The 25,823-nt window shown below is 40.7% G+C and overlaps 1 protein-coding gene across 1 annotated transcript in view; it reads right to left on the minus strand.

Annotated features, from left to right (window-relative positions):
- Positions 1-271: 271 nt before the first annotated feature.
- Positions 272-25,823, minus strand: part of LOC124019889 (cadherin-related family member 5-like) — a 48,180-nt gene continuing 22,628 nt past the window's right edge. Inside the window, exons 2-14 of the mRNA XM_046335333.1 lie at positions 24,139-24,311; positions 23,663-23,728; positions 21,399-21,488; positions 18,691-18,777; positions 18,397-18,501; positions 17,765-17,950; positions 16,735-16,825; positions 13,262-13,359; positions 5,760-5,966; positions 5,260-5,373; positions 4,596-4,662; positions 3,275-3,435; positions 272-927 (exon numbers count right to left, since the gene is read on the minus strand). Coding sequence (XP_046191289.1) covers positions 337-927; positions 3,275-3,435; positions 4,596-4,662; positions 5,260-5,373; positions 5,760-5,966; positions 13,262-13,359; positions 16,735-16,825; positions 17,765-17,950; positions 18,397-18,501; positions 18,691-18,777; positions 21,399-21,488; positions 23,663-23,728; positions 24,139-24,311 — 2,036 coding nt within the window. The 3' untranslated portion in view covers positions 272-336. The remainder of the gene's footprint in view (positions 928-3,274; positions 3,436-4,595; positions 4,663-5,259; positions 5,374-5,759; positions 5,967-13,261; positions 13,360-16,734; positions 16,826-17,764; positions 17,951-18,396; positions 18,502-18,690; positions 18,778-21,398; positions 21,489-23,662; positions 23,729-24,138; positions 24,312-25,823) is intronic.

The raw sequence follows: 25,823 nt of genomic DNA on the forward strand, positions 1-25,823 counted from the left end.
ATAACCCAGATATCCCCTCCCTATAGACTATAACCCAGATATCCTCTCCCTATAGACTATAACCCAGATATCCTCTCCCTATAGACTATAACCCAGATATCCTCTCCCTATAGACTATAACCCAGATATCCTCTCCCTATAGAATATAACCCAGATATCCTCTCCATATTGAATATAACCCAGATATCCCCTCCCTATTGAATATAACCCAGATATCCTCTCCCCATAGAATATAACCCAGATATCCCCTCCCCATAGAATATAACCCAGATATCCTCTCCCTATAGAATATAACCCAGATATCCCCTCCCTGTAGAATATAACCCAGATATCCTCTCAACCCTCCTTCTCTTTTTCCTCTTTAGCAGCTGAATCAGACTCTCCACGGCTCTCCTGGTCCCCATGCCCACCATCGATCTCTGTCTGACTAGACATGCTCCTGTCTCCCCCCTCCACCTCCTCCATGTCCAACACCTCCTCCTCAGTCTCCTCCTCCTGACCCAAAGTATCCGGGATGATCTCCACCTCGATCCCAGACGCATCCTCGTTCTCCTTAAACCACACTGACTTCCCTCCTTCCTTCTTTCCCCCCTTGGTGAGGATGGATCTCACCCCGTCCTTGTCTCCTCCTTCTCCTCTCCCACCCCCCATAGCAGGGCTGCAGGCCGGGCCGGGCTTGGCGTTGTGGTTGGCGTACAGGCCGCAGAAGCCACAGTGGCGGTCGCTCCGGCGTCGCTCCAGGGGGATGGCTCTGCCTCTGTCCCCAGGGACAGTAGCACCTCGGCCCCTCTTGTCTACCGGCTCTGGGCGTCTGGATCTGCAGCGCAGGGCATCACCCTCGGTACCCTGGTAGCCATCGTTGGTGTACTGCAGGGTGTCTTTGGGTCTTCCTTGGGGCCTTGTCATCTTCAGACATGGAGCCAGACACTACAGACAGGACAGCAACCATGTTAAATCTGTCAAGTACAAGGATCACAGGATACGAGATGTATGTGTTGTGTGTATATCATTTGGTTGAATAAATAGTAACTAAATAAATAATACAAATAGATAAATAGTCATAGATAATAGCAATACAGTTGTCCTACGAGTTAAAAACTGAAGCACGAGGGAGAGGAGTAGAGAGAGAGAGGAGTAGAGAGAGAGAGAGTAGAGAGAGAGAGAGAGAGAGAGAGAGAGAGAGAGAGAGAGAGAGAGAGAGAGAGAGAGAGAGAGAGAGAGAGAGAGAGAGAGAGAGAGAGAGAGAGAGAGAGAGAGAGAGAGAGAGAGAGAGAGAGAGAGAGAGAGAGAGAGAGAGAGAGAGAGAGAGAGAGAGAGAGAGAGAGAGAGAGAGAGAGAGAGAGAGAGAGAGAGAGAGAGAGAGAGAGAGAGAGAGAGAGAGAGAGAGAGAGAGAGAGAGAGAGAGAGAGAGAGAGAGAGAGAGAGAGAGAGAGAGCTGTCATTTACACACAAGTTAATGAACCACTGATCTCTAGGCTCATAGTTCAATGTCACAGATGCTTCTGCCTTCCCATAGCATTAGGTTCATTTATTCTGCTTTAACACACAGAGCCCTTCTGTGAAGCACGACTCATAAATATTCAGTGAAGCTGTTCAATTCAATCAGGATAAATGCCTTGTTCACAGGCCTTCTAATCAGCGTCTAATCCTATCCAGGGTTATTCAACCAGCCATCACCACTCCATCCAACAGCCCCGGCTAGCCTGCTAACCTGATCCCAGATCTGTTTGTTAAGTCCTGCCACGGTGTTGACAAGACAACACAAACAGTTCTGACACTAGGTTACCTTCCTGTTAGGGCAAAGGCCGTCTCAAAAACACACGCAGGACAGGACTTTCACCAAGTGTCATGCTGCGGGACTTCCTCAATACCAGCATTCCCCTGGGAGAAACCCACATGAAGGGCCTTCCTCAATACCAGCATTCCCCTGGGAGAAACCCACATGAAGGGCCTTCCTCAATACCAGCATTCCCCTGGGAGAAACCCACATGAAGGGCCTTCCTCAATACCAGCATTCCCCTGGGAGAAACCCACATGAAGGGCCTTCCTCAATACCAGAATTCCCCTGGGAGAAACCCATATGAAGGGCCTTCCTCAATACCAGCATTCCCCTGGGAGAAACCCACATGAAGGGCCTTCCTCAATACCAGCATTCCCCTGGGAGAAACCCACATAAAGGGCCTTCCTCAATACCAGCATTCCCCTGGGAGAAACTCACATGAAGGGCCTTCCTCAATACCAGCATTCCCCTGGGAGAAACCCACATGAAAGGCCTTCCTCAATACCATCATTCCTCTAGGAGAAACCCAAATGAAGGGCCTTCCTCAATACCAGCATTCCCCTGGGAGAAACCCACATGAAGGGCCTTCCTCAATACCAGCATTCCCCTGGGAGAAACCCACATGAAGGGCCTTCCTTGATACCAGCATTCCCCTGGGAGAAACCCACATGAAGGGCCTGCCTCAATACCAGCATTCCCCTGGGAGAAACCCACATGAAGGGCCTGCCTCAATACCAGCATTCCCCTGGGAGAAACCCACATGAAGGGCCTTCCTCAATACCAGCATTCCCCTGGGAGAAACCCACATGAAGGGCCTTCCTCAATACCAGCATTCCCCTGGGAGAAACCCACATGAAGGGCCTTCCTCAATACCAGCATTCCCCTGGGAGAAACCCACATGAAGGGCCTTCCTCAATACCAGCATTCCCCTGGGAGAAACCCACATGAAGGGCCTTCCTCAATACCAGCATTCCCCTGGGAGAAACCCACATGAAGGGCATTCCTACTGGTGTTTACTAGTGGGGGAAACTCATCTATCGTCTCTGACTTCTCCCACATACTGACCTCTGATGTCACATTCCACTGGGAGAAACCCACATGAAGGGCCTTCCTACTGGTGTTTACTAGTGGGGGAAACTCATCTATCGTCTCCGACTCCTCCCACATACTGACCTCTGATGTCACATACTAAGGAAATGACCTCATAACAATTTTGGCAGTTAAATACAACAATAAAACATTATTCATGAAAATAAATAATCTATTAATATGTTTTTTTGCACATTATAATGAGTTTACGTGTCTGAAAGCTGTGCTGTTAGTGTATGGTTGACGCTGCTTGTTTGCCATTAGCCAATCGGCATGCTCAACGTGTTTACAGCACATCGACACATACAACTCGCTGATCCCAGTCTACAAGTAGTATTATCGGAGTTTCCCACTTGTCATGAACGCAGCATCAGTTCTGAGCTGAACTCACAGAATGGTGCTGACCTCAGTTATCTTATCCAGGTTGGCGCCTCCTTTCTTCAGGCGGGAGATCAGGAAACCAATCACGATGAAGCAGAGGACCAAGATGGCTGCCATGACCAATCCCAGAAGAGCCATGTCCCCCGCCCGGTACCCTGCCCCCGAGGGCAAAGGAACCGCCACAGCTGTAGAGGGTCAGAGGTCAGGGAAAATAATAGTCAAGGCAACCAATCAAGTTATCAACCAACCAACCAATATATTAATCAATCAATCAAGTTATCAACCAACCAACCAATATATTAATCAATCAATCAAGTTATCAACCAACCAACCAATATATTAATCAATCAAGTTATCAACCAACCAATCAATATATTAATCAATCAATCAAGTTATCAACCAACCAATCAATATATTAATCAATCAAGTTATCAACCAACCAATCAATATATTAATCAATCAATCAAGTTATCAACCAACCAATCAATATATTAATCAATCAAGTAATCAACCAACCAATCAATATATTAATCAATCTAGTTATCAACCCACCAATCAATATATTAATCAATCAAGTTATCAACCAACCAATCAATATATTAATCAATCAAGTTATCAACCAACCAATCAATATATTAATCAATCAATCCAGCCATTACAGCAGACAATGGCCTTTGAGATGTACCTAAACTCTATTCCACTTCACTTCTACCTTGAACCCCACCAATAATACCGGCTTTAATATGGAGAGTACAGATCCTACTGTTGGTAGTAGTAGATCATCACCATAGTATATTAATACAGGCTTTAATATGGAGAGTACATATCCTACTGTTGGTAGGAGTAGATCATCACCATAGTATATTAATACAGGCTTTAATATGGAGAGTACAGATCCTACTGTCGGTAGGAGTACATCATCACCATAGTAAATTAATACAGGCTTTAATATGGAGAGTACAGATCCTACTGTTGGTAGGAGTAGATCATCACCATAGTATAATCATACAGGCTTTAATATGGAGAGTACAGATCCTACTGTCGGTAGGAGTAGATCATCACCATAGTATAATCATACAGGCTTTAATATGGAGAGTACAGATCCTACTGTCGGTAGGAGTAGATCATCACCATAGTATAATCATACAGGCTTTAATATGGAGAGTACAGATCCTACTGTTGGTAGGAGTAGATCATCACCATAGTATAATCATACAGGCTTTAATATGGAGAGTACAGATCCTACTGTTGGTAGGAGTAGATCATCTGAACAATCAGTCACCAAGGGCTCATTTCCCTTTGCTGTGAGTTAACCTTCCCTTGTGGTGCTGTGTGAAAGTCTTACCTGGTATAACCAGGACAGAGAGGGCCGCTGTACCAAACTCCCCTGTAGACAGGTCCATAGCACGAATCTACACACACATCACAAGGGAAAAATACAATATTATAATTTCTCGGAATGTCTCTGCAACCCCCCAGCATTAACCAAAACATTCGTCAAAACAATTATAGTAGTCTAGTAAAAGGCAGGTAACCACTCACCTGCAGAGCGAAGGATTCTGTCTTCACAACCCTCTTCAGAAGAACAATGAGACTGTAACCACTCACCTGCAGAGAGAAGGACTCTGCCTTCACAACCCTCTTCAGAAGAACAATGAGACTGGTAACCACTCACCTGCAGAGCGAAGGACTCTGTCTTCACAACCCTCTTCAGAAGAACAATGAGACTGTAACCACTCACCTGCAGAGCGAAGGACTCTGCCTTCACAACCCTCTTCAGAAGAACAGTGAGGCAGGTAACCACTCACCTGCAGAGCGAAGGACTCTGCCTTCACAACCCTCTTCAGAAGAACAATGAGACTGGTAACCACTCACCTGCAGAGCGAAGGACTCTGTCTTCACAACCCTCTTCAGAAGAACAATGAGACAGGTAACCACTCACCTGCAGAGCGAAGGACTCTGCCTTCACAACCCTCTTCAGAAGAACAATGAGACTGGTAACCACTCACCTGCAGAGCGAAGGACTCTGTCTTCACAATCCTCTTGAGAAGAACAAACCCTTCGTTTGTCACGTTGACATAACTGCTGTACTGCACCTCATATCTCATGTCTGGGTTTACACCCTAAAACACACACACACACACACACACACACACACACACACACACACACACACACACACACACACACACACACACACACACACACACACACACACACACACACACACACACACACACACACACACACACACACACACACACACAAGCTGATTAAAGTTGTGTGTCAGTGTTTCAAATCCCACACAGAACAGAAGCGTAGCTACCCAGAATTGCAGGTAATTGTGTCACTTCTAGGACTTTCACGGTGCCAGACGAGTGTGTCTCTACTGTATATGAGACGTGACATTACATTTAGAGGTCCCATGAACAAACACAGACTGAGATTGTAAGACAAGTGTCTGCTAAAAGGATTCAAATGTTAAATGTTGATCTCTTTTGACTCTTACGGTGGCAAAGTCCTCGTCTCTGGCCCTGACCCTGAAGGGCCTGTTGGAGGTTCTGTCTCGTAGGATCATGGTCTCTGGGACTGAGTTACTGTAGATGTAACCTTCATAACGCTCCTTCTCAAACCGCGGAGGGTTCCTGCTCTTCCTCAGCACCTCGATGGTGACCTGAGTCACCGCAAACTGGTCCCTGTTGGTGACCTGGGAGGCCTGGGAGAGATTGGAGAGAGGGAGAGAGGGAGAGATGGGAGAGAGTATTGTCCATCTCCAGTCCCTGAGGGCCTAGTCTCTGCAGGTTATCACTCCGCCCCCTTGTGATTAAGGTCATTGATTGGTTAGGAACTCCTGTTGTGGAAATTCTAACCAAGTGAGAAAGACTGTTAATTCTTCAAACAATTTACCTTTTATTTAATAAGAATTGCAGTAATGTAGCTGGTCGATCCCAACACTCTGAAGTGTGATGCCGAGAGCTCAATCATACAGAGAATACAGAGGCCTTTTACAGCAAAGATACAACCCCTTGGTCTATATGACAAACAACAGATGTGTGGAATGGGTCAGAAGGTGAGGCTTGGTATATGAGAAAGGAACCAGATAGCATTTGCTGTGAAGACTGCTCTAATTGTATAGAAACCAGGGTTTGGCCACATCACGATCTCACTATTTATTTAGGCAACATTTAATGGACTCTATCTGCCATTAACACAAACCTTTTTCTATTGAAGTAGGCAAGTCAGTTATGAACACATTCTTATTTACAATGACGGCCTAGGAACAGTGGGTTAACTGCCTTTTTCAGGGGCTAAACAACAGATTTTTACCTTGTCAGCTCAGGGATTCAATCTAGCAACCTTTTGGTTACTGGTCCAACGATCTAACCACTAGTCTACCTGCTGCCCACAAAACTTGCTCTAGTTCCTGAGTATCATCATTATCATCAAAATGTCATTTGGTAATGCATATACGTAGGCCAAATAGTTGAGGATCCGATTCCCTCTCAGGATCAGAGGGTTCCTCAAATTCCTCATTGGGAATTTAGTCAGGACACCGGGGTTAACACGCCTACTCTTATGATAAGTGCCATGGGATCTTTAGTGACCACAGAGCGTCAGGACACCTGTTTAACGTCCCATCTGAAAGACGGCACGCTACACAGGGCAATGTCCCCAATCACTGCCCTGGGGTATAGGAATATATTTTCTTAGACCAGAGGAAAGAGTGCCACCTTCTGGTCCTCCAGCACCACTTCCAGCAGCATCTGGACTCCCATCCAGGGACCAACCCTGCTTAACTTCAGAAGCAAGCCAGCAGCATCTGGTCTCCCATCCAGGGACCGACCAGGACCAACCCTGCTTAGCTTCAGAAGCAAGCCAGCCTTTTGGTTACTGCAGGGTGGTATGCAGGGTGGTATGCAGGGTGGTATGCTGGGTGGTATGCAGGGTGGTATGCTGGGTGGTATGCAGTGTGGTATGCTGGGTGGTATGCAGGGTGGTATGCAGGGTGGTATGCTGTGTGGTATGCTGGGTGGTATGCTGGGTGGTATGCTGGGTGGTATGCTGGGTGGTATGCAGGGTGGTATGCTGGGTGGTATGCAGAGTGGCATGCTGGGTGGTATGCATGGTGGTATGCAGGGTGGTATGCAGGGTGGTATGCTGGGTGGTATGCTGGCTGGGATGCATGGTGGTATGCTGGGTGGTATGCAGTGTGGTATGCTGGGTGGTATGCTGGGTGGTATGCAGGGTGGTATGCTGGGTGGCATGCTGGGTGGTATGCATGGTGGTATGCAGGGTGGTATGCTGGGTGGTATGCTGGCTGGGATGCATGGTGGTATGCTGGGTGGTATGCTGGGTGGTATGCTGGGTGGTATGCTGGGTAGATAAAATATGTGATAAACTAGATAAACTATGTCATAAACTAGATAAACTATGTCATAAACAAGATAAACTATGTCATAAACAAGATAAACTATGTCATAAACAAGATAAACTATGTCATAAACAAGATAAACTATGTCATAAACTAGATAAACTATGTCATAAACTAGATAAACTATGTCATAAACTATGTCATAAACTACATGATAAACTAGATAAACTATGTCATAAACTAGATAAACTATGTTATAAACTAGATAAACTATGTTATAAACTAGATAAACTATGTTATAAACTAGATAAACTATGTCATAAACTAGATAAACTATGTCATAAACTAGATAAACTATGTGATAAACTAGATAAACTATGTCATAAACTAGATGAACTATGTCATAAACTAGATAAACTATGTTATAAACTAGATAAACTATGTCATAAACTAGATAAACTATGTGATAAACTAGATAAACTATGTCATAAACTATGTCATAAACTAGATAAACTATGTGATAAACTAGATGAACTATGTCATGAACTAGATGAACTATGTCATAAACTACGTCATAAACTAGATGAACTATGTCATAAACTAGATAAGCTATATCATAAACTAGATAAACTATGTTATAAACTAGATAAACTATGTCATAAACTAGATAAACTACATCATAAACTAGATAAACTATGTGATAAACTAGATAAACTATGTGATAAACTAGATATACTATGTCATAAACTAGATATACTATGTCATAAACTACATGATAAACTAGATAAACTATGTCATAAACTAGATAAACTATGTTATAAACTAGATAAACTATGTTATAAACTAGATAAACTATGTCATAAACTAGATAAACTATGTCATGAACTAGATAAACTATGTCATAAACTAGATAAACTATGTCATAAACTAGATAAACTATGTCATAAACTAGATAAACTATGTCATAAACTAGATAAACTATGTCATAAACTAGATAAACTATGTCATAAACTATGTGATAAACTAGATAAACTATGTGATAAACTAGATAAACTATGTCATAAACTAGATAAACTATGTCATAAACTACATGATAAACTAGATAAACTATGTCATAAACTAGATAAACTATGTTATAAACTAGATAAACTATGTTATAAACTAGATAAACTATGTGATAAACTAGATAAACTATGTGATAAACTAGATAAACTATGTGATAAACTAGATAAACTATGTCATAAACTAGATAAACTATGTCATAAACTAGATAAACTATGTGATAAACTAGATAAACTATGTCATAAACTAGATAAACTATGTCATAAACTAGATAAACTACGTCATAAACTAGATGAACTATGTCATAAACTAGATGAACTATGTCATAAACTAGATAAACTATGTCATAAACTAGATAAACTATATATAAACTAGATGAACTATGTCATAAACTAGATGAACTATGTCATAAACAAGATAAACTATGTCATAAACTAGATAAACTATATCATGAACTAAATAAACTATGTTATAAACTAGATAAACTATGTTATAAACTAGATAAACTATGTCATAAACTAGATAAACTATGTGATAAACTAGATAAACTATGTCATAAACTAGATAAACTACGTCATAAACTAGATGAACTATGTCATAAACTAGATAAACTATGTTATAAACTAGATAAACTATGTCATATACTATGTCATAAACTATGTGATAAACTAGATAAACTATATCATAAACTATGTGATAACCTAGATAAACTATGTCATAAACTATGTCATAAACTATGTCATAAACTAGATATACTATGTCATAAACTATGTCATAAACTAGATAAACTATGTCATAAACTAGATAAACTATGTGATAAACTAGATAAACTATGTCATAAACTATGTGATAAACTAGATAAACTATGTCATAAACTAGATAAACTATGTCATAAACTAGATAAACTATGTCGTAAACTATGTCATAAACTATGTCATAAACTACATGATAAACTAGATAAACTATGTCATAAACTAGATAAACTATGTCACAAACTAGATAAACTATGTCATAAACTAGATAAACTATGTTATAAACTAGATAAACTAAGTCATATACTATGTCATAAACTATGTGATAAACTAGATTAACTATATCATAAACTATGTGATAACCTAGATAAACTATGTCATAAACTATGTCATAAACTAGATATACTATGTCATAAACTAGATAAACTATGTCATAAACTAGATAAACTATGTGATAAACTAGATAAACTATGTCATAAACTATGTGATAAACTAGATAAACTATGTCATAAACTAGATAAACTATGTCATAAACTAGATAAACTATGTCGTAAACTATGTCATAAACTATGTCATAAACTATGTCATAAACTATGTCATAAACTATGTCATAAACTAGATAAACTATGTCATAAACTAGATAAACTATGTCATAAACAAGATAAACTATGTCATAAACTACATGATAAACTAGATAAACTATGTCATAAACTAGATAAACTATGTTATAAACTAGATAAACTATGTTATAAACTAGATAAACTATGTCATAAACTAGATAAACTATGTCATAAACTAGATGAACTATGTCATAAACTATGTGATAAACTAGATAAACTATGTCATAAACTAGATGAACTATGTCATAAACTAGATAAACTATGTCATAAACTAGATAAACTATGTCATATACTATGTCATAAACTATGTCATAAACAAGATAAACTATGTCATAAACAAGATAAACTATGTCATAAACTACATGATAAACTAGATAAACTATGTCATAAACTAGATAAACTATGTTATAAACTAGATAAACTATGTTATAAACTAGATAAACTATGTCATAAACTAGATAAACTATGTTATAAACTAGATGAACTATGTCATAAACTAGATAAACTATGTTATAAACTAGATAAACTATGTCATAAACTATGTCATAAACTACATGATAAACTAGATAAACTATGTCATAAACTATGTCATGAACTAGATTAACTATGTCATAAACTAGATAAACTATGTCATGAACTAGATAAACTATGTCATAAACTAGATAAACTATGTTATAAACTAGATAAACTATGTCATGAACTAGATAAACTATGTCATAAACTAGATGAACTATGTTATAAACTAGATAAACTATGTTATAAACTAGATAAACTATGTCATGAACTAGATAAACTATGTCATAAACTAGATGAACTATGTCATAAACTAGATAAACTATGTCATAAACTAGATAAACTATGTCATATACTATGTCATAAACTATGTCATAAACTAGATAAACTAGATGAACTATGTCATAAACTAGATAAACTATGTCATATACTATGTCATAAACTACGTCATAAACTAGATAAACTATATCATAAACTAGATAAACTATGTTATAAACTAGATAAACTATGTCCTAAACTAGATAAACTATGTCATAAACTATGTCATGAACTAGATGAACTATGTCATAAACTAGATGAACTATGTCATAAACTAGATAAACTATGTCATAAACTAGATAAACTATGTCATATACTATGTCATAAACTACGTCATAAACTAGATAAACTATATCATAAACTAGATAAACTATGTCATGAACTAGATGAACTATGTCATAAACTAGATAAACTATGTCATAAACTATGTCATGAACTAGATGAACTATGTCATAAACTAGATAAACTATGTCATAAACTAGATGAACTATGTCATAAACTAGATAAACTATGTCATAAACTAGATAAACTATGTCATATACTATGTCATAAACTAGATAAACTATGTCATAAACTAGATGAACTATGTCATAAACTAGATAAACTATGTCATAAACTAGATGAACTATGTCATAAACTAGATAAACTATGTCATAAACTAGATGAACTATGTTATAAACTAGATAAACTATGTTATAAACTAGATAAACTATGTCATGAACTAGATAAACTATGTCATAAACTAGATGAACTATGTCATAAACTAGATAAACTATGTCATAAACTAGATAAAATATGTCATATACTATGTCATAAACTATGTCATAAACTAGATAAACTAGATGAACTATGTCATAAACTAGATAAACTATGTCATATACTATGTCATAAACTACGTCATAAACTAGATAAACTATATCATAAACTAGATAAACTATGTTATAAACTAGATAAACTATGTCCTAAACTAGATAAACTATGTCATAAACTATGTCATGAACTAGATGAACTATGTCATAAACTAGATGAACTATGTCATAAACTAGATAAACTATGTCATAAACTAGATAAACTATGTCATATACTATGTCATAAACTACGTCATAAACTAGATAAACTATATCATAAACTAGATAAACTATGTCATGAACTAGATGAACTATGTCATAAACTAGATAAACTATGTCATAAACTATGTCATGAACTAGATGAACTATGTCATAAACTAGATAAACTATGTCATAAACTAGATGAACTATGTCATAAACTAGATAAACTATGTCATAAACTAGATAAACTATGTCATATACTATGTCATAAACTAGATAAACTATGTCATAAACTAGATGAACTATGTCATAAACTAGATAAACTATGTCATAAACTAGATGAACTATGTCATAAACTAGATAAACTATGTTATAAACTAGATAAACTATGTCATATACTATGTCATAAACTACGTCATAAACTAGATAAACTATGTGATAAACTAGATAAACTATGTCATAAACTATGTCATAAACTAGATAAACTATATCATAAACTAGATAAACTATGTTATAACCTAGATAAACTAGATAAACTATGTCATAAACTATGTCATAAACTAGATAAACTATGTCATAAACTATGTCATAAACTAGATAAACTATGTGATAAACTAGATAAACTATGTGATAAACTAGATAAACTATGTCATAAACTATGTCATAAACTAGATAAACTATATCATAAACTAGATAAACTATGTGATAAACTAGATAAACGATGTCATAAACTATGTCATAAATTAGATAAACTATATCATAAACTAGATAAACTATGTTATAAACTAGATAAACTATGTCATAAACTATGTCATAAAGTAGATAAACTATATCATAAACTAGATAAACTATGTTATAAACTAGATAAACTATGTCATAAACTATGTCATAAAGTAGATAAACTATGTCATAAACTATGTCATGAACTAGATAAACTATGTCATAAACTATGTCATAAACTAGATAAACTATGTGATAAACTAGATAAACTATGTCATAAACTAGATAAACCATGTGATGAACTAGAATTCTTCGCAAACCCAAATAAGATCAGATCAAGTCACGACAATGTATTTTATATGAGTGACTTTTAGAAATATATTTTAGAAAGTTTCTAGCTACTTTATGAACTATGTTTATAAAATGTTTTCTGAAACCCGAAATGATTTTCTAGTAGGATCATCTCATTCATCTTCATTTGAAAAGATCCATGATCTGAAGATCAATTTCAATGTTGAACACAATCATAGCTTTCAATCGATTATATGCCAAAAGAAGTAATTGAGTGCACAGATGGAAATACAGATTGAAAAGACATCTCTTACCAGGACCGTGAGGGTTATTGGGCCTGCTATGTCTGCCGCTTTGGCCATGGAGATGTTCCCCGTCTCCTCATCGATCTGGAAGATGCTGCCTTCATTCCCTGAGAGGGAAAGATACACAAACCGTGAGGTCAATATCAGTCTGCTATGAGATACAGAGGAGAAACCGTGAGGTCAAGATCAGTCTGCTATGAGATACAGAGGAGAAACCGTGAGGTCAAGATCAGTCTGCTATGGGATACAGAGGAGAAACCGTGAGGTCAAGATCAGTCTGCTATGAGATACAGAGGAGAAACCGTGAGGTCAAGATCAGTCTGCTATGAGATAACAGAGGAGAAACCGTGAGGTCAAGATCAGTCTGCTATGAGATAACAGAGGAGAAACCGTGAGGTCAAGATCAGTCTGCTATGAGATACAGAGGAGAAACCGTGAGGTCAATATCAGTCTGCTATGAGATAACAGAGGAGAAACCATGAGGGCAAGATCAGTCTGCTATGAGATAACAGAGGAGAAACCGTGAGGTCAATATCAGTCTGCTATGAGATACAGAGGAGAAACCAGTATGATGATATCTGATCAATTATGATATATTTTTATAATATAGAAAACTTTGTGGTCATACGCACATCCTTATGAAAAACGTTGATGCTCAGCTGATAATGTAAAGAGAACAGGAAGTCCCTAACATTGTATATGCTCCCAATTACCCCCTTTACTGGCAGCGTCTCCATCTTCATAAGGTAAAATACATCTTACTGTGAGGAGAACGTCAACACTAGATTACTGTGAGGAGAACGTCAACACTAGATTACTGTGAGGAGAACGTCAACACTAGATTACTGTGAGGAGAACGTCAACACTAGATTACTGGCAGGGTCTCCATCTTCATAAGGTAAAATACATCTTACTGTGAGGAGAACGTCAACACTAGATTACTGTGAGGAGAACGTCAACACTAGATTACTGTGAGGAGAACATCAACACTAGATTACTGTGAGGAGAACATTAACACTAGATTACTGTGAGGAGAACATTAACACTAGATTACTGTGAGGAGAACATCAACACTAGATTACTGTGAGGAGAACATTAACACTAGATTACTGTGAGGAGAACGTCAACACTAGATTACTGTGAGGAGAACGTCAACACTAGATTACTGTGAGAGGACGTCAACACTAGATTACTGTGAGGAGAACGTCAACACTAGATTACTGGCAGCGTCTCCATCTTCATAAGGTAAAATACATTTTACTGTGAGGAGAACGTCAACACTAGATTACTGTGAGGAGAACATTAACACTAGATTACTGGCAGCGTCTCCATCTTCATAAGGTAAAATACATCTTACTGTGAGGAGAACGTCAACACTAGATTACTGTGAGGAGAACGTCAACACTAGATTACTGGCAGCGTCTCCATCTTCATAAGGTAAAAAACATTTTACTGTGAGGAGAACGTCAACACTAGATTACTGTGAGGAGAACGTCAACACTAGATTACTGGCAGGGTCTCCATCTTCATAAGGTAAAATACATCTTACTGTGAGGAGAACGTCAACACTAGATTACTGTGAGGAGAACGTCAACACTAGATTACTGGCAGCGTCTCCATCTTCATAAGGTAAAATACATCTTACTGTGAGGAGAACGTCAACACTAGATTACTGTGAGGAGAACATCAACACTAGATTACTGGCAGGGTCTCCATCTTCATAAGGTAAAATACATCTTACTGTGAGGAGAACGTCAACACTAGATTACTGTGAGGAGAACGTCAACACTAGATTACTGTGAGGAGAACATCAACACTAGATTACTGGCAGGGTCTCCATCTTCATAAGGTAAAATACATCTTACTGTGAGGAGAACGTCAACACTAGATTACTGTGAGGAGAACGTCAACACTAGATTACTGGCAGGGTCTCCATCTTCATAAGGTAAAATACATCTTACTGTGAGGAGAACGTCAACACTAGATTACTGTGAGGAGAACATCAACACTAGATTACTGGCAGGGTCTCCATCTTCATAAGGTAAAATACATCTTACTGTGAGGAGAACGTCAACACTAGATTACTGGCAGGGTCTCCATCTTCATAAGGTAAAATACATCTTACTGTGAGGAGAACGTCAACACTAGATTACTGTGAGGAGAACATCAACACTAGATTACTGGCAGGGTCTCCATCTTCATAAGGTAAAATACATCTTACTGTGAGGAGAACGTCAACACTAGATTACTGTGAGGAGAACATCAACACTAGATTACTGTGAGGAGAACATCAACACTAGATTACTGTGAGGAGAACATCAACACTAGATTACTGTGAGGAGAACATCAACACTAGATTACTGTGAGGAGAACATTAACACTAGATTACTGTGAGGAGAACATCAACACTAGATTACTGTGAGGAGAACATCAACACTAGATTACTGTGAGGAGAACATCAACACTAGATTACTGTGAGGAGAACATCAACACTAGATTACTGTGAGGAGAACATCAACACTAGATTACTGTGAGGAGAACATCAACACTAGATTACTGTGAGGAGAACATCAACACTAGATTACTGTGAGGAGAACATCAACACTAGATTACTGTGAGGAGAACATCAACACTAGATTACTGTGAGGAGAACGTCAACACTAGATTACTGTGAGGAGAACATCAACACTAGATTACTGTGAGGAGAACATCAACACTAGATTACTGTGAGGAGAACATCAACACTAGATTACTGTGAGGAGAACATCAACACTAGATTACTGTGAGGAGAACATCAACACTAGATTACTGTGAGGAGAACATCAACACTAGATTACTGTGAGGAGAACATCAACACTAGATTACTGTGAGGAGAACATCAACACTAGATTACTGTGAGGAGAACGTCAACACTAGATTACTGTGAGGAGAACATCAACACTAGATTACTGTGAGGAGAACGTCAACACTAGATTACTGTGAGGAGAACGTCAACACTAGATTACTGTGAGGAGAACATCAACACTAGATTACTGTGAGGAGAACGTCAACACTAGATTACTGTGAGGAGAACATCAACACTAGATTACTGTGAGGAGAACATCAACACTAGATTACTGTGAGGAGAACATCAACACTAGATTACTGTGAGGAGAACATCAACACTAGATTACTGTGAGGAGAACATCAACACTAGATTACTGTGAGGAGAACATCAACACTAGATTACTGTGAGGAGAACATCAACACTAGATTACTGTGAGGAGAACGTCAACACTAGATTACTGTGAGGAGAACATCAACACTAGATTACTGTGAGGAGAACATCAACACTAGATTACTGTGAGGAGAACATCAACACTAGATTACTGTGAGGAGAACATCAACACTAGATTACTGTGAGGAGAACGTCAACACTAGATTACTGTGAGGAGAACATCAACACTAGATTACTGTGAGGAGAACATAAAGACCTGTTGTACCTCTAATTATCCTGTAGCTGATCAGCTCACTCCTGTTTCTGTCTCCATCCTTGGCGTATAACGGACCAGGCTCCAGAGATAGAGCACCGTCCTGTGGACAACAACAGACCAGGGTTCAGAGATAAAGCCCCGTCCTGTGTACAACAACAGACCAGGGTTCAGAGATAAAGCCCCGTCCTGTGGACAACAACAGACCAGGGTTCAGAGATAAAGCCCCGTCCTGTGTACAACAACAGACCAGGGTTCAGAGATAAAGCCCCGTCCTGTGGACAACAACAGACCAGGGTTCAGAGATAAAGCCCCGTCCTGTGGACAACAACAGACCAGGGTTCAGAGATAAAGCCCCGTCCTGTGGACAACAACAGACCAGGGTTCAGAGATAAAGCCCCGTCCTGTGGACAACAACAGACCAGGGTTCAGAGATAAAGCCCCGTCCTGTGGACAACAACAGACCAGGGTTCAGAGATAAAGCCCCGTCCTGTGGACAACAACAGACCAGGGTTCAGAGATAAAGCCCCGTCCTGTGGACAACAACAGACCAGGGTTCAAATGATAGGTACACAGATATACTGTAACACACACCTCTCTGTTCAGGTACACAGATACACTGTATCACACCTCTCTCTGTTCAGGTACACAGATACACTGTATCACACCTCTCTCTGTTCAGGTACACAGATAGTATCACACCTCTCTCTGTTCAGGTACACAGATAGTATCACACCTCTCTCTGTTCAGGTACACAGATAGTATCACACCTCTCTCTGTTCAGGTACACAGATACACTGTATCACACACCTCTCTCTGTTCAGGTACACAGATACACTGTATCACACCTCTCTCTGTTCAGGTACACAGATACACTGTAACACACACCTCTCTCTGTTCAGGTACACAGATACACTGTAACACACACCTCTCTCTGTTCAGGTACACAGATACACTGTAACACACACCTCTCTCTGTACAGGTACACAGATATTATCACACCTCTCTCTGTTCAGGTACACAGATACACTGTATCACACACCTCTTTCTCTGTGAGGTTGACCTTTGCCCTGTAGCCAGAGCTGACACACAGTTTGGCTATCCCCAGGTTGGTTCTGACACAGGGCTGGAACCACGGTGGACGGTTGTCAACGTCCTTCACGTTAACCGTGATGGTCACCACGGCAGTGAACGAAGGCTCGCCGGACTCAGAAACGTTATACGTGTCCTGGGAAATGGTGTTAATAAATTGTCAAGGAAGGTCAAAGGGCATTGAGATGAGGACAGCAGATCCTGGTTCTCTACTATAGGATTATGTTATTTTACAGATTCTAGTATATTTCTGGAATACTTTACAGATTCAAGTATATTTCTTGAATACTTTACAGATTCTAGTATATTTCTGGAATACTTTACAGATTCTAGTACATTTATTGAATACTTTACAGATTATAGTATATTTATTGAATACTTTACAGATTGTAGTATATTTCTTGAATACTTCACAGATTCTAGTATATTTCTTTAATTTTTTACAGATTAGACTATATTTCTGGAATACTTTACAAATTCTAGTATATTTATTGAATACTTTACAGATTCTAGTATATTTCTAGAATACTTTGTAATCCCATTTGACATAAACAGCAGGGCAGAATGTCAACAACAGTATACCTGTACATGTAAGACCAGGGAGATCTTTTGGACAGAGTCGTAGTCAATTATGTTTTGCACCAGTATGTTGGGGGTGTTGGCATTCTCCAGTCGTAGATACCTGTTCTGGTGACACCAACAATGACAAACGTCTTTAATCTGCTGAGCAATGAATTAACTGAACCTTTATTTATACCAGGTTTGTCTTGTTGAGATAAAAAATAAAATAAAAAACATTTTCAGGAGACCTGGACCAAGACAACAGCATCAACAGATCAGTGATAGTGTTCATCGGTGATGGAGGGAAGGTCTTACCGTGGCTGACTCTAAACGATAGTACAGGGGCTCAGAGTCAATGTCTGTGGCCTCTATCCGACCAACACTGGTGTTCACAGGAGTCAGCTGTGGGAGAGAGAGGGGGCTCAGAGTCAATGTCTGTGGCCTCTATCCGACCAATACTGCTGTTCACAGGAGTCAGCTGTGGGAGAGAGAGGGCTCAGAGTCAACATATTATATTACAGAAATGTTACTTCATGGAAATGTACCGATATGGAAGGTTTATTCATACAAACTGATGTGGTATTGTATAAAATTTTTTTTTATTTTTTTATTTATTTATTTAGCCCTTCGTACATCAGCTGATGTCTCAAAGTGCTGTACAGAAACCCAGCCTAAAACCCCAAACAGCCAGCAATGCAGGTGTAGAAGCACGGAGTCAATGTATGAAGGGTGCAAGTAGTTAATTACTATTGTCATCGTAACATTTTACATTTACATTTAAGTCATTTAGCAGACGCCATGGTATTGTTGGGCCCACGGAGAAGTGTCTAATGCTGTTAGGTACATAGTAAATAGAAGAGGGTCTCACCTTGTTCACCTGGAGAACGTAATGACTCTGAGCGAAGTAAGGTACATAGAAGAGGGTCTCACCTCGTTCACCTGGAGAACGTAATGACTCTGAGTGAAGTAAGGTACATAGTAAATAGAAGAGGGTCTCACCTCGTTCACCTGGAGAACGTAATGACTCTGAGCGAAGTAAGGTACATAGAAGAGGGTCTCACCTCGTTCACCCGGAGAACGTAATGACTCTGAGAGAAGTAAGGTACATAGAAGAGGGTCTCACCTCGTTCACCCGGAGAACGTAATGACTCTGAGAGAAGTAAGGTAAATAGAAGAGGGTCTCACCTCGTTCACCTGGAGAACGTAATGACTCTGAGAGAAGTAAGGTACATAGAAGAGGGTCTCACCTCGTTCACCTGGAGAACGTAATGACTCTGAGTGAAGTAAGGTACATAGAAGAGGGTCTCACCTCGTTCACCTGGAGAACATAATGACTCTGAGAGAAGTAAGGTACATAGAAGAGGGTCTCACCTCGTTCACCTGGAGAACGTAATGACTCTTAGTGAAGTAAGGTACATAGTAAATAGAAGAGGGTCTCACCTCGTTCACCTGGAGAACGTAATGACTCTGAGAGAAGTAAGGTACATAGAAGAGGGTCTCACCTGGAGAACGTAATGACTCTGAGAGAAGTAAGGTACATAGAAGAGGGTCTCACCTCGTTCACCTGGAGAACGTAATGACTCTGAGAGAAGTAAGGTACATAGAAGAGGGTCTCACCTCGTTCACCTGGAGAACGTAATGACTCTGAGAGAAGTAAGGTACATAGTAAATAGAAGAGGGTCTCACCTCGTTCACCTGGAGAACGTAATGACTCTGAGAGAAGTAAGGTAAATAGAAGAGGGTCTCACCTCGTTCACCTGGAGAACGTAATGACTCTGAGCGAAGTAAGGTAAATAGAAGAGGGTCTCACCTCGTTCACCTGGAGAACGTAATGACTCTGAGTGAAGTAAGGTACATAGTAAATAGAAAAGGGTCTCACCTCGTTCACCTGGAGAACGTAATGACTCTGAGCGAAGTAAGGTACATAGAAGAGGGTCTCACCTCGTTCACCTGGAGAACGTAATGACTCTGAGAGAAGTAAGGTACATAGAAGAGGGTCTCACCTCGTTCACCTGGAGAACGTAATGACTCTGAGAGAAGTAAGGTAAATAGAAGAGGGTCTCAACTCGTTCACCTGGAGAACGTAATGACTCTGAGAGAAGTAAGGTACATAGAAGAGGGTCTCACCTCGTTCACCTGGAGAACGTAATGACTCTGAGAGAAGTAAGGTACATAGAAGAGGGTCTCACCTCGTTCACCTGGAGAACGTAATGACTCTGAGTGAAGTAAGGTACATAGAAGAGGGTCTCACCTCGTTCACCTGGAGAATGTAATGACTCTGAGAGAAGTAAGGTACATAGTAAATAGAAGAGGGTCTCACCTCGTTCACCTGGAGAACGTAATGACTCTGAGCGAAGTAAGGTAAATAGAAGAGGGTCTCACCTCGTTCACCTGGAGAACGTAATGACTCTGAGAGAAGTAAGGTACATAGAAGAGGGTCTCACCTCGTTCACCTGGAGAACGTAATGACTCTGAGCGAAGTAAGGTACATAGTAAATAGAAGAGGGTCTCACCTCGTTCACCTGGAGAACGTAATGACTCTGAGCGAAGTAAGGTACATAGAAGAGGGTCTCACCTCGTTCACCTGGAGAACGTAATGACTCTGAGTGAAGTAAGGTACATAGAAGAGGGTCTCACCTCGTTCACCTGGAGAACGTAATGACTCTGAGAGAAGTAAGGTACATAGAAGAGGGTCTCACCTCGTTCACCTGGAGAACGTAATGACTCTGAGTGAAGTAAGGTAAATAGAAGAGGGTCTCACCTCGTTCACCTGGAGAACGTAATGACTCTGAGAGAAGTAAGGTACATAGAAGAGGGTCTCACCTCGTTCACCTGGAGAACGTAATGACTCTGAGTGAAGTAAGGTACATAGTAAATAGAAGAGGGTCTCACCTCGTTCACCTGGAGAACGTAATGACTCTGAGTGAAGTAAGGTACATAGTAAATAGAAGAGGGTCTCACCTCGTTCACCTGGAGAACGTAATGACTCTGAGAGAAGTAAGGTACATAGAAGAGGGTCTCACCTCATTCACCTGGAGAACGTAATGACTCTGAGCGAAGTTTGGAGGATTATCGTTCACGTTTTCAATGAAAACTTCAACAGACACGTTCACCTTAGAAAAGAGGGAATCGTTATTAGTTGGCATTTGAAAGCAGCAAAGCATTTTAGAGAACTTGATGTGAAAACAACCAGATATTTTATACATTGAAGTTCTTCACCCATAGAGAGCAGAAATATGCTTTGACCTTTGACCTTTGACCTTTGACCTTTGGTTTGACAGGCACAGCCCAGAAATAGAGAGACCAACTGATGCTTAGGATTCCAGAGCCCTATTCCCTATATAGTGGTACTACTACAGACCAGAGCCCTATTCCCTATATAGTGGTACTACTATAGACCAGAGCCCTATTCCCTATATAGTGGTACTACTATAGACCAGAGCCCTATTCCCTATATAGTGGTACTACTATAGACCAGAGCCCTATTCCCTATATAGTGGTACTACTATAGACCAGAGCCCTATTCCCTATATAGTGGTACTACTATAGACCAGAGCCCTATTCCCTATATAGTGGTACTACTATAGACCAGAGCCCTATTCCCTATATATAGTGGTACTACTATAGACCAGAGCCCTATTCCCTATATAGTGGTACTACTATAGACCAGAGCCCTATTCCCTATATAGTGGTACTACTATAGACCAGAGCCCTATTCCCTATATAGTGGTACTACTATAGACCAGAGCCCTATTCCCTATATAGTGGTACTACTATAGACCAGAGCCCTATTCCCTATATATAGTGGTACTACTATAGACCAGAGCCCTATTCCCTATATAGTGGTACTACTATAGACCAGAGCCCTATTCCCTATATGGTGGTACTACTATAGACCAGAGCCCTATTCCCTATATAGTAGTACTACTATAGACCAGAACCCTATTCCCTATATAGTGTACTACTATAGACCAGAGCCCTATTCCCTATATAGTGGTACTACTATAGACCAGAGCCCTATTCCCTATATAGTGGTACTACTATAGACCAGAGCCCTATTCCCTATATAGTGGTACTACTATAGACCAGAGCCCTATTCCCTATATAGTGGTACTACTATAGACCAGAGCCCTATTCCCTATATAGTGGTACTACTATAGACCAGAGCCCTATTCCCTATATAGTGGTACTACTATAGACCAGAGCCCTATTCCCTATATAGAGGTACTACTATAGACCAGAGTCCTATTCCCTATATAGTGGTACTACTATAGACCAGAGCCCTATTCCCTATATAGTGGTACTACTATAGACCAGAGCCCTATTCCCTATATAGTGGTACTACTATAGACCAGAGCCCTATTCCCTATATAGTGGTACTACTATAGACCAGAGCCATATTCCCTATATAGTGGTACTACTATAGACCAGAGCCCTATTCCCTATATAGTGGTACTACTATAGACCAGAGCCCTATTCCCTATATAGTGGTACTACTATAGACCAGAGCCCTATTCCCTATATAGTGGTACTACTATAGACCAGAGCCCTATTCCCTATATAGAGGTACTACTATAGACCAGAGTCCTATTCCCTATATAGTGGTACTACTATAGACCAGAGCCCTATTCCCTATATAGTGGTACTACTATAGACCAGAGCCCTATTCCCTATATAGTGGTACTACTATAGACCAGAGCCCTATTCCCTATATAGTGGTAATACTATAGACCAGAGCCCTATTCCCTATATAGTGGTACTACTATAGACCAGAGCCCTATAAGGTACAATTTGGGACATCACTGATCTGGAGCCAGTTCTGTTGCAGCGCACCCGGACCCACAGAGCATCATGACCATGAGACATGTCATCACTACTACTCACTGATCTGGAGCCAGTTCTGTTGCAGCGCACCCTGACCCACAGAGCATCATGACCATGAGACATGTCATCACTACTACTCACTGATCTGGAGCCAGTTCTGTTGCAGCGCACCCGGACCCACAGAGCATCATGACCATGAGACATGTCATCACTACTACTCACTGATCTGGAGCCAGTTCTGTTGCAGCGCACCCTGACCCACAGAGCATCATGACCATGAGACATGTCATCACTACTACTCACTGATCTGGAGCCAGTTCTGTTGCAGCGCACCCGGACCCACAGCCCCATGACCATGAGACATGTCATCACTACTACTCACTGATCTGGAGCCAGTTCTGTTGCAGCGCACCCTGACCCACAGAGCATCATGACCATGAGACATGTCATCACTACTACTCACTGATCTGGAGCCAGTTCTGTTGCAGCGCACCCGGACCCACAGAGCATCATCCACACGGGGCAGAGACTAGGAAACGAACACAAATGCAGCAGCTGTTATTTCACACCACAGACAGAATGCCTCATTGACCCTCGACCTTTCTTTTTTGTCAAAGGAAAACTGACCTTTGACCCCCCCCGTAACTGAGTCGGTTCATGGCAACGTACCAGGCCAACTACTTTGCAGTCGAGCATGCAAGCCATACCTCACAACACTAGCTGAACTTGTCCAAGAAGAAAACACAGTTTTAAAATAAATGCACTTTGTGACATGTTAAAAATGGCTATGGATGTTAAGTTCTGACGCTGTACGTATAAAGTATCTCAGAGTACGAGTTCTGATCCAGGATCAGCCCCCCCCGCAGATTGTATTCCTTCTATTCTACAAAGCAAAACTGATCCTAGATCAGCTTGATACATTGCCCCTAGAGCTCTCACCTCAAAGTCCAGTCCTCTCTTGGCGATGAGGTCCGTCCCCCGCAGGTAGAACGCCTCCGCAGGGTTCTCCGTGACGGTCAGCTGAACATCGTCACTACAGGTGATTCTGGCTACTAGAACGTCCACAGTGCTGTTCTCTTTTATAGACACGGGGTCAGGAGAAACTGTACAGACTGAGAGAGATGTCAAACAGACACAGATACAGGGGTCAGGGGAAACTGTACAGACTGAGAGAGATGTCAAACAGACACAGATACAGGGGTCAGGGGAAACTGTACAGACTGAGAGAGATGTCAAACAGACACAGATACAGGGGTCAGGGGAAACTGTACAGACTGAGAGAGATGTCAAACAGACACAGATACAGGGTTCAGGAGAAACTGTACAGACAGAGAGAGATGTCAAACAGACACAGATACAGGGGTCAGGAGAAACTGTACAGACTGAGAGAGATGCCAAACAGACACAGGTACAGGGTTCAGGAGAAACTGTACAGACTGAGAGAGATGCCAAACAGACACAGGTACAGGGGTCAGGGGTCAGGGGAAACTGTACAGACTGAGAGAGATGTCAAACAGACACAGATACAGGGGTCAGGAGAAACTGTACAGACTGAGAGAGATGCCAAACAGACACAGGTACAGGGGTCAGGAGAAACTGTACAGACTGAGAGAGATGTCAAACAGACACAGATACAGGGGTCAGGAGAAACTGTACAGACTGAGAGAGATGCCAAACAGACACAGGTACAGGGGTCAGGAGAAACTGTACAGACTGAGAGAGATGTCAAACAGACACAGATACAGGGGTCCGGAGAAACTGTACAGACTGAGAGAGATGTCAAACAGACACAGATACAGGGGTCAGTTGAAACTGTACAGACTGAGAGAGATGTGAAACAGACAGAGATACAGGGGTCAGGGGAAACTGTACAGACTGAGAGAGATGTCAAACAGACACAGATACAGGGTTCAGGAGAAACTGTACAGACTGAGAGAGATGTCAAACAGACACAGATACAGGGTTCAGGAGAAACTGTACAGACTGAGAGAGATGTCAAACAGACACAGATACAGGGGTCAGGAGAAACTGTACAGACTGAGAGAGATGTGAAACAGACAGAGATACAGGGGTCAGGGGAAACTGTACAGACTGAGAGAGATGCCAAACAGACACAGATACAGGGGTCAGGAGAAACTGTACAGACTGAGAGAGATGTCAAACAGACACAGATACAGGGGTCAGGAGAAACTGTACAGACTGAGAGAGATGCCAAACAGACACAGGTACAGGGGTCAGGGGTCAGGGGAAACTGTACACACTGAGAGAGATGCCAAACAGACACAGGTACAGGGGTCAGGGGTCAGGGGAAACTGTACACACTGAGAGAGATGCCAAACAGACACAGGTACAGGGGTCAGGGGAAACTGTACAGACTGAGAGAGATGTCAAACAGACACAGGTACAGGGGTCAGGAGAAACTGTACAGAATGAGAGAGATGTCAAACAGACACAGGTACAGGGGTCAGGGGAAACTGTACAGACTGAGAGAGATGTCAAACAGTTTCTCCTGAGAGATGAGAAAGGAGGTGAAACAGACACAGGTACAGGGGTCAGGAGAAACTGTACAGACTGAGAGAGATGGGATGATGAGAAAGGAGGTGAAACAGGTACAGATGAATGGT

Source organism: Oncorhynchus gorbuscha, unplaced genomic scaffold, assembly GCF_021184085.1.
Source record: "Oncorhynchus gorbuscha isolate QuinsamMale2020 ecotype Even-year unplaced genomic scaffold, OgorEven_v1.0 Un_scaffold_714, whole genome shotgun sequence".
Lineage (NCBI taxonomy): Eukaryota > Metazoa > Chordata > Actinopteri > Salmoniformes > Salmonidae > Oncorhynchus > Oncorhynchus gorbuscha.